Genomic DNA, 11,073 nt, shown 5'->3' with positions numbered 1-11,073 from the left:
TGCACATTCTATATATAAATTTTTTTTTTTTTTTTTAACATTTTAGCCTATCATATATAATATATATAACGGTCTGGTCTGGTCACGTAGAAATCTAAATTATATCCACACCCTTTTTAAAATCAGAACTGAACCAAAGTGTAAAAAATGGAACCAAACTACAATATTTGATCGTGTAGTTTGCTCTCCAACCGTACAACAGCCAAACATGCAACAAAATCATTTGCCAAAACATGGCCTTTGGATTTGTCATAGAATTTTTTTCACATTAAAATTAGATGGTGGTCCCCATCAGATATAAAAAAAAGGAATGATACAAATGAATTTTTTTTTGCAATTTATCAAAAATAATCTAAATTTTTCTATAACAGCAATAACGAACACCGCCTGAAATGGACGTATGAAACGAACTGCCCAGAAAGCAAGATCTGTCAATTGTCCACTGACTCCACTTTCTTTATATATATATATATAGTATCGATGCCATACATATTATTTACGAATACAGCAGGCACTAGACAAGATTCAAACGCATTGTCTGTCCACCCTTCTCTCTCTTCTGTCGAACAATAGTGAAAGCCCAGACCCAGACCCAGACCCAGATCAAGATCAATTATCATCTTCTTCTTCACAGAGCCGTTTTGGATGGTTGGGTCTCTCCGTGCTTTCATGCTTTCTCTCTCTTCATCTTCTTCTGCGCACACGCAACCCGCGCAGCAGCACTTCTCTCTCTCTACGCATTCCATTCCGTTGCTCTCTATACTTCTTCAATTCTTTTCTTCTTCCTTCGGTTCTTGCAAAGAGGCCTGGTACTACCGCTGCCTTGGCCTCGATCCCTAGGCCTCCCTTTCTCTCTCTCTCTCTCTAAATTTCCGATCCCTCTTTGTTTCTTCTGATTCACCCTTTTGTTGTTGAACTTTTTTTTTTCAATTGGGTATTATAGAAGAGTCCAAAAAAGAATTATAAAATCGAAATGAAGGGAAGTGTTTCTGAGAAGATGTTGTCACAGAAGCTAAAGAAGAAGAGTAATGAGAACCAGAATGTGAAGAAGAATCGATTCTTGATTACTGTGAATGTTCTGGGAAGCGCAGGACCAATAAGGTTCGTGGTGAATGAGGGAGACAATGTTTCAGGGGTTATTGATACAGCTTTGAAATTGTATGCTCGCGAAGGTCGCCTTCCGGTGCTTGGCTCCGACGTCAACAATTTCCTCCTTTATCCTGCCAATGCTGGAATCGATGGTATTGAAACTTACCCATTTATGCATTTTGATAAATTGTTTTTTTATTTTTATGGTTACCCTTTTTCTAATTTTATCAATATTCATACCATTTGTGCATTTTGATTTTGTTTTGAATTTCCGTGAGATTTTTGAGTTTTTTTTTTTTATAATTTTTTTTATGGTTTCCCTTTTTCTAATTTTATCAATATTCATCACAGACCATATGTAAATTGGTATTGAAACATACCCATTTGTGCATTTTGATTTTGTTATGAATTTCCGTGAGATTTTTTTTTTTTTTTTTTTTTTTTTATGGTTACCCTTTTTCTATTTTTTTATTTTATTTTATTTTTTTATTGTTACCCTTTTTCTAATTTTATCAATATTCATCACAGACCATATGTATATTGGTATTGAAACATACCCATTTGTGCATCTTGAATTTGTTATGAATTTCTTTTTGAGTTTTTTTTTTAATAATTTTTTTATGGTTACCCTTTTTTAATTTTATCAATATTCATCACAAACCATTTGTAAATTCACGATTTTGATTAATTTTATTTATTTATTATGTGATGTTTTTTTTCCCAGAAATAGATTCTACCCCTTTGTGCATTTTGATTTTGTTATGATATTTCCATGAGATTTTTTTATTTTCTTTTTTCTTTTTAATGTTTTTATAGTTACCCTTTCTCTGAAATTCGAGTTATATCAACATTATCACAGCCTATGATTTAATTCCGAGCCTTTTTATTTATTGACATATACCCATTTGTAAGTTTGCAATTTTGATGGATTTAAAAATAATAATAATAATAAAATTGGGGATTTGTTGCAGCTCTGAAGCCGGCTGAACTGATAGGGTCGTCTGGGGCAAGGAACTTTGTGATGTGCAAGAAGCAGAGCCATCCACAGATGACAGAAGCAAGGTCGGATATGATTGCTCGAAAGGGTGGCGGTAGTTGGAGGGCATGGTTTAGTTTCAAGATATTATCTCACTGAGTCATCTTTGTTCTTTGGAAGATGTCATTCTAAGAGGTTAGCTTTTCTTCTGGCCCGCGAATAACTATGATCATGTGTGCTCCCAAATTAATGTTATTGTGGTTGTATTTAAATTTTCATGCTTACGTTGTGTGAAACATGAAACAATGAACAAACATTTTACGTAAATAAATAATTGCCTTAGTAGTGTATAATATATTGTGGTGTTCAACACTTCAACTTGATTGGCATATACTATTGTTGTTAGTTTTAGTTTCTTGACTTGCTTTTCAGTCTTCTTGGTCTTTTTTTGGAAAAGTGATTATTGAAATTATGAGGACCAATCCAGAGCATATTCGAGGATATGATATCCGATAATTACTTGAGGAAGGTGGGAGATTAAAGAGGTGCCTGCTTTTGCTTTTGTTTGAAGAATAGAGATGCGACTTTTGAAAGCAAAGGCTCATGTTTAAACTTTGAAAAGGTGTATTAGGGCATGTTAGATTCTTTAATAAGGGAATTGAATAATATTACGCACTTACTTGAATAGTCATATGGATGGGATAGAGGCTTGATGGTCCTGCTAGTGCAGGATCATATTGTTTAAAAATTGTACAAGTTAGGAGTAATACTAGACAAACAGAATTCCGGTACAGACTCCCAAAAAGGACTATCATAGACTCATTTAGTTTCAAATGGCATTCCCATTTCATTTTTGTATAAGAATTCTGTATGAAACTTCTTTTGTATTCCCATGTAGTTATCTAGAGCATCTTTTTATTTTTGTCATTTCTGACTGTTTTAGTAACCCAATAGTAGCGGTTGGAGAAACCGGGCGTTTGATGATTTTTTTTTTTTTTTTTTTTTTCATTTTAATATTGTATGGTTGGCTCACACGTGTTTGGAATTTCTTTGACTTACTTTTCTTCAGATGAGAAGATCGTTGCTGGAATGTGATTCTGGTATAATACAATGGGAATGCATAAATGTGTCCCACCTTTCTCTAGTATTCATAGATAAGACATTTTTTTTGTGATATACTAAACAAGAGTTCAAATTTTCAATTATTTTTTCATAGAAGAACCCTTGAGGATGGTTATATAATTTTTATTTTTTATTTAGCCATCAATTAGCAATTTAGCATAAACCAGAACTTGAGTCCTTAGAGTGTAATAAACCTAGAGATCAGTGCAAAGAAAATTTGAATATTGTTTGAAGAGGTGAGAACAAAGTAGATTTTGAAATAATACAGAAGGCGGAAGTGAAGGAGATCAAACCAGATTGCCTTTTAGCATAATTTGATCCATTTTAATTGGCTTCAGTCACAATGAAGAAACTGACATGGGCAACATATGGTTTTCTGTACATTTTTTATAAAGCTAACAGAACCACATGCTTTTACTTTTACTGTAAATTGTGCTTTTTAGCATAATTTGATCCGCTATATCTGGCTTTTACTTGCACCTTTGCCTTTGAGGTTTGGAGTGTGTTTTCTGTTTATACTATAATTGTCTAGCCCCAAAGAAAAGAAATTAAACAATTGTAACTGTCAAAACTCATAAGTAACTGGGTGTGTGAGTTTCAAAAGGGAGAAAAAAAAAACTCATAATTAACCATTAATTGTTAATGTTATTCTTGTTTAGATTTTTACTTTAAAACTACTAGCTCTCTTGGTACAATCCCATGATCAAAAGATATTCTTACCCAAGTCTTCTAGGGCATACCTATCATGGTTCCCGACGAAATTCACTGTCCTCAAAACTGGTTGGCTGACTTTCCATAGGATTTTGGCGGGCTTCTGTGTGTAGTGGTGGGGGAATGTCAGTAAGGTGTCAACTTTCTGGCTGTTACTCTAGAAAATATTAATGACATCAAGCAACAATGAGACCATGTAGCAGCATTGAGAAGTGTTTCTGGGATAGAGGGAAGGCTAGTATTAGACGTAGGCCGAGTCTGGAGCATTATTTAGCAAGCATGAACATTTGGAGGAAGAGCAAGCAATGATTGTTGTTCAAAGTCATATATATGAGAGAGAGAAAAGATTCAGTCTTGTATATAGTCATCATACTTAAACCTACTGAAGTGTACAAGGCTTGTATAAAGAGTACAAGACTTATTTAACTACACAAGGGCCCCTATCAACTTTCTGTAATTACATAATGGCCCAATACACACATATATATATGTATATATAACATTCTAACACTTCCCCTCAAGCTGGAGAATATATCTCAAATAATCCCAGCTTGGAACAGATAGTTCTTAACCGGTTATGATCCAATGCTTTGGTAAACATATCAGCTAATTGATCTTCAGACTTCACAAATGGAGTAGAGATGCTCCCACTTAATATTTTTCCTCGAATGAAGTGACAATCAACTTCAATATGTTTGGTCCTCTCATGAAACACAGGATTTGATGCAATGTGAACTGCTGCTTGATTATCACAGAACAATGGAGTAGGAGCCTCAACTATCAACCCAAGTTCTTTTAGAAAATGTTGTATCCATGTCAACTCACTAGTGTTATGGGCCATTGCCCTATATTCAGCTTCAGCACTAGATCGAGCTACCACCGTCTGCTTTTTACTTCGCCATGTAACAATATTTCCTCCTACAAATGTGCAATAGCCTGTAGTAGATCTCCTATCTGAAGGAGAACCAGCCCAGTCAGCATCTGTAAAACCTTCCACCCTGAGATGACCATTTGATTTATATAGTAATCCTAAACCTGGAGCTTTCTTGAGATATCGTATAATCCGAAGAACAGCAATCCAATGTGGCATTCTAGGAACTCCCATGAATTGACTTACAACACTGACTGCATATGAAATATCAGGTCGAGTGATAGTGCGATAAATTAATTTCCCAACAAGGCGATGAAACCTCCCCGGGTCATTAAATAGATCACCCTCATCAGATACAAGTTTTGTATTTGAATCCATAGGAGTATCAACCGGATGACCACCCAACATACCTGTTTCTTCTAATAAGTCCAACACATATTTGCGTTGGGATAAATTTATACCCTTCTTGGATCTAGCAACTTCAATGCCCAAGAAATACCTAAGTTTACCCAAGTCTTTAGTGTGGAATTGATATTGCAGAAAAAACTTCAACTTAGCAATGCCTTCAGAATCATCACCTGTGATCACAATATCATCTACATACACCACAAGAAATATGAAGCCAACTTTAGTGCGCTGGTGAAACACCGAATGGTCGGTCTGACATCTCTTAAGACTAAATTTTAATGCCACCTCAGAGAATTTTCCAAATCAAGCCCGTGGAGATTGTTTCAATCCATACAGGGCCTTCTATAAGATTTGAATCGCAGTTGTGGTGTTGGTGATCTTTACCGTCGGTTCCTTGTTTGTTGTCATCAGCAGCGCCTTGTTCATCATCGTCAGATCTGGGAGTTATTCGTCGTCGTCTCTGCCGTGTTCGTCATCGCCGGCAGCTTCTCTTTGGTTGCCAGCGAGCTCGCCGACCTCTGCAATCTTGATTCGCAGAGGTGAGGTTCATCTCTGTTGGTCGGAAGTTGCAATGATCGCTGCTTATTGATTCGGCCGTTACTTGTGATTGGATCGCCGTCGTCGTCGCTGCGTTATTCACCGGCGTCTGTGCAGGTGTGAAGAAGAAGACCTCTGTTTGGCTACACGGTTATAACTACTCCAACCCTAGTTTGCTAAACCTGGATAGCCCAGGTCAGTCTAACCCGTTTGACCAGGTCCGTTGACCAGATCCGACCCGGTTCCCAGGTTCGACCAGAATACATAATTTTTTTTTCCCCGTTTTTCTTCTCTGTTTTGCTGGATTCAACATAGCATCCAGTTCAGATTTACTTTCACCCATGAACAGTCTTAATTCTCCCATGACTTTAGTTAAACTCAATGGGAAGAATTAAATATTGTGGGCTAAATCTGTTGCCATTTTCCTCAAATTCCTCAAAGGCAGAGGTCTTGGTTCTCATTTGACTAAAGAGAAACCCAAGACAACTGATGCCTCCTTTGATGCATGGGAAAAGGAAAATGCTCAGATCATCTCTATGATAATAAACAGTATTGAACCCCAAATTAGTTCAACTCTACTTTATTTGGATACTGTCAAGGAGATATGGGACAGATTACATCAATTGTATTCTGGGACAGGTAATATCACTTGTGTTTATGAGCTCTGTAAGCAGTACTTCAATCTTGAACAAAGTACTCAAAGTATAGAAGAGTATTATTCCAAAGTTATGGGAGTCTGTGAAGAGCTAAATATGTATCAGCCCATTACAGCTGATGTTCGCAGTATGCAACAAGAGCGTGCGGACTTTAATGTTGTCCGTTTTCTTATTGGTTTATCATCAGCATATGAGCCTTTTCGTGCACAGATTATGAGCAGTCCAACACTTCCATCTCTTGCTGAAGTGTTTTCTAGACTTCAGCGTGCTACACTCGCAAGTGATACCTCAAATTTGAATACTGGACAGAGTGGTGAGCGTTCTGCATTAGTGGTTTCCAAGGGTGAACATAATACTTACCGTGGAGATTGTTTCAATCCATACAGGGCCTTTTTAAGGCGACAAACAGTGTGAAGATACTCCCCTTGAGCAACAAACCCAGGTGGTTACTCCATATAAACCTCTTCTGCTCTGATACCATGTTCAAAGTCATATATATGAGAGAGAGAAAAGATTCAGTCTTGTATATATTCATCATACTTAAACCTAAAGAGTTCAAGACTTATTTAACTACACAAGGGTCCCTATCAACTTTCTGTAATTACATAATGGCCCAATATGTGTGTGTGTGTATATATATATATATATAACATTCTAACAATTGTCAACATAAAGGCGGACTTGGTATTTTTTTTTCTTAATCTGCTAATCTTCCCTAGATTTCCTAAAAATTTAAGGATTTCTTTTTTCTCCTTTCCCTTTCTTTTCTCATAACCATTTTTGACTGCTAATCCAAAGCCTTTTCTCATGGCAATTGGGGGATATGCAAAGCTTGAATTCCCTCAAGTATTTGAAATAGCTCAGCCAACCGAAGTTGCTCTAGGTAGACGTCCTAGTCGAACATAGAAATGGGGATAATCTTTCTGTTACTGGTTTTCCTGTGGATGTATACTCTGAAATAATTAGAATCCTTAAAGGTAACAACTAATTTCGAACTTGAACTCTGGGCAAATCCATGGGGGAGAAGACCTATTGTGGATGGATAACCGCTCATCTTTTCCCAGAGTGAAATGACGAACGTAAAATACTTAGCCAAAACTGTAAATTCTGCAATCTAACCTATACATCATAACTTGTTCGGCCATAGTTGTGCACTTGTGCTAATGCACAAATATCATCTTTTGTGGTGTGGCATGCAGTTAGGAGAGGCCAACAAAGAATGTAAGCAGAAGACAGTTACAGTCTTCCAGAAAATGAGAGTGAGATCATTATTATTAAAGGGTCAAGGTTACAATGGGCTGTGATTGGGTCTGGTTGTGCTCAGCCCAAACCTAGGTAGAACTCTAGCATCTAATCCAATATAGACCCTGCTCCATTCTCATGAATCCTCCATCTACCCATAGCCCATTATATCTTACAGATGTCAGATGGCAAGTTATAGGTTGGACTTGATTTGTATAGCCCAGAGCAATACGGGAAATTATATGTTTAATTACAGGGAAAAAAAAAAAAAAAAACAATATATATGTTAATATTATATGTTAGGAAAATGATAAAAGCCCCAAATCATGTGTCAATTTTTTATTTGAACACTCCGAAACAGAGAGACATATCTTTACTTATTATTAATTAAGAATCCTTGTTAGACACTGATGATTAAAATAGCCAAAAAAAATTGATTGTGAAGTGTAGCAGTACTTCTTCTTTCTTTTTTTCTTTTTTTTTTATGGTTCAGGCTGAGCACTGACTAGCCCTAGGTAGTCCACAAGCTCAACTTTGGGCTTGAAATAAAAAACTCAGTTTAATTGAAGCAAGATAGGCAAATCTAGGCTAGACTGGTACATAGTCTAAGATGGAGAAGGAATTTAGATAGGCAACAGGAGGGCAAAGAATGTCAACAGTTTGAGTGTGAAGTATTTAAAAGCATGGGTTTCAAGGTGGATCAGTCAATAGTATAGTCAACATGCTGAGTCATAAGCAACCTTCTAGTAGCTCCCACTACACCAGGAAGACACAATTAGGCAACTCCAATGTGAAAAAACCACCACTTTATTTCTTCCATTTCCAGTCTCTCTCTCTCTGTCTCTCGTAGTATATCAACAGGATGACTAGAAATTGTAAGAGCGGATTGATGATATGCTTATCTACAATCATTAGCAAAGATATATAGATATATACACTCATATATACATGTAATCATTAAAAAGTAGACTTTAGCAGTAGTTATTGAAAAGAAGAAGAAAAAAAAGCCTTGTTTAATGTGATGTGGGAGTGTCAAGAAGCTCTCATGATATGGGGGTCCCTTTGTCTGTTCATAAAGGAAAGGAATGAGTTGCTAGTGGAGGGTTGTCAAATTCAAGGATCAAGCAGTCAGTTTCAACACCCGGACACTATAAAACTGTTTCTAAGCTTTATTTGATTGATATTGACGCTTGGACCAATCAATTTTATTAGTTATGTAGAAATTTTAGATTAGATGAAAAGTTATTTATTTATTTTTTTTTCTCAATGTAAAAAGAGCTTATCAAACCACTAATATTATGTTGACTTGGCATCTTTCCAATCGCCTTTGAAATGATATCTCTGTTGAAATCTCCTCGCCTCCATTGGCATCCACCATTACTAGGGACCTCTGTTTCTCTTTCTTTACTCTTCTTCTTCTTATTCATATGCAAAACACGTGCACTCTTTAACTGTGGTATGTGATGGGACTTCCAATTAACAAGCATAAGTCGGCAAGTGGAAACTGAAGAAATTGTGCGCCCACCTTAATCTCATAACACACTTTTTTTGTGGTGTTTGGGAGTACCGGATTGGCATTTTAAAACTAAAATTGAAAGATATTTTTTTAAATTTAATTCTAATTATAAGACGTTGATTGGATGAACTCAAATTGTACAAATAATTCAAAAATTAAGGTATGTTTTATGCAAATTGTGCAAATACTATGTGATTTAGTTATAAAAAAATTTACTTTCAAATAACATTCTTTTATAATTGTCTAAAAATTATTATATTTTCTAAGTTTCTCGTTACAAACAAAACAAGTCCAAAATTTTTGTAACTTCATTCGTTCAGATACATTGACGTTGGTAAATTGGTAATACTATTGTAAAAAATTATTGTGCATCTGCGTGGAGTGTGACTGTTTTTGAATGATAATTATGTATTTTTTTTTTGGGAAGTGATTGCAATGTAAGAATATAAATATAGTTTGAATGTTTCTCTTGTGTCATTTAAGCTTGCAAAGATATATAATAGCATGCATGCTATCTGTCAGCTGATAATTTTTACTACAGTAAAGATTCTAATGCTGAAAATTTATCTAGTACTGTAACACAGGTAAAAGAAGTACAAACTAATACTAATATAAATGCTAGACTTTGAGAAAATTACGAAGTAACCACCAAATTAGAACTAAATCAAGGGAATCAGTTGTTTTTTTATCACTATAGCTGTTGGGATTAAATTTTGAATTATTTTTTCCAAGTTTCAATTTCAAATATTGAATTCTATGCTGTCAAATGCAGGACTGTAAATTAGCGGGAAAAAATATATATATACAGGATTGTTGGTTTTTAAGAACAAAAGTAAACATGAATTTTACTATTAAAACAATGAGAATGCACATTTTTAATGTTCACTTTGAAATATTCAAGCTTAAAGGTTTAACAGTAAAAATTCTAAGGTTTGACTAAGTATTTTATTTATTTATTAAAGTATGAAACATTTGTTGGGACTCTTATACCTAGGTTAGTAGGTTCTAATAAATGTGCCACATGAAGTATTTCATATGGGCGTGAAGTTTTCATCTGGAAAAAGAAAAGATAAAAAGGAGGAATTTTTTTTTTTTTTTTTTTTAAATCTTTGATTCTTACATGTCAGACTTACCATCCCGTGAAGGACAATTATAGTTATGGTAGGAGGAGGCATCACCATACGCGATCACATGGTGTCTCATGATTCGGGTCAAGTCTAGCGGATGGACGGTCCTAGATATTTATAGGTGGGTCCCACATAAGGGGTCTTCTGTTTTTCAACTCCCCACCAGCAAAACAGTACCAAGTACCAACCAACCAATGCCCAAATGGTATTCAGGAATCGTGCCACTCGGATTTGACACCCATTTGTCGTCTCCCCTTCACCACCACCACCACCACCACCACCTCCACCACTCTCTCTCTAGACTCCCCCCCGTCTCTCTCTCTCTCTCTCTAAAAGTGTGGTGTGTTTTGATACGTTTGGGATGATATGTGCTATTCAACGTAACATCCATCGATCTTCATGTACTCTTGAAAAAATTGGTTGCTACTTTCATTATCATACTTTTTAAGTTTCTGTGTGATCTTAAATTACTATTTCCATGAAAGCAATTTCTTTATCGATAGCATATTTGTGATTGCGGTGGTACACATTAGAGTGTATAGACACGTGGACGAGCAATGACAATGCCCAATAGTGGTGGTACTGCCATATCTAAGTGGTGGCGTGGAACCACTTCCTTTCACAAAAATGGTTGAATCAACTTTTATACGTCCATGAATAGTTTGAATTCAAACTCTCCCAACACTTGTAAACGGACTCAATGGTTAGGGTCGTTAGGCCGGCCAATCGGTATGAGAATTATCAGATGTACATAATTTTACTTTTGTACAAATTTAAAGTAAACAGCGAGTTAAGAATAGTATCATTGTTTATTATTA

At 35.8% G+C, this 11,073-nt stretch overlaps 1 protein-coding gene across 2 annotated transcripts; it reads left to right on the top strand.

The window, feature by feature from the left end:
- The first annotated feature begins 315 nt into the window (after positions 1-315).
- On the top strand, positions 316-3,551 carry LOC132286053 (uncharacterized protein At4g22758-like). Of its 2 annotated transcripts, XM_059788307.1 has the most exons (3): positions 316-1,241; positions 2,061-2,260; positions 3,135-3,551. In XM_059788307.1, the coding sequence occupies exons 1-2, from the start codon at positions 974-976 to the stop codon at positions 2,222-2,224; spliced, it is 432 nt and encodes a 143-aa protein (XP_059644290.1). In that variant the 5' UTR covers positions 316-973; the 3' UTR covers positions 2,225-2,260; positions 3,135-3,551. The 2 variants fall into 2 exon arrangements, with proteins under 2 accessions (XP_059644290.1, XP_059644289.1); XM_059788306.1 differs by lacking the exon at positions 3,135-3,551 and having other exon boundaries at positions 320-1,241; positions 2,061-3,075.
- The last annotated feature ends 7,522 nt before the right edge of the window (positions 3,552-11,073 follow it).

Source organism: Cornus florida, unplaced genomic scaffold, assembly GCF_030987335.1.
Source record: "Cornus florida cultivar Cherokee Brave unplaced genomic scaffold, ASM3098733v1 CherokeeBrave_3.0.0_Hap2_Chr11, whole genome shotgun sequence".
NCBI classification, from domain to species: Eukaryota; Viridiplantae; Streptophyta; class Magnoliopsida; order Cornales; family Cornaceae; genus Cornus; species Cornus florida.
The sequence above is the reverse complement of the archived record's forward strand: the minus strand, read 5'-3'. Positions and strand labels throughout refer to the sequence as shown.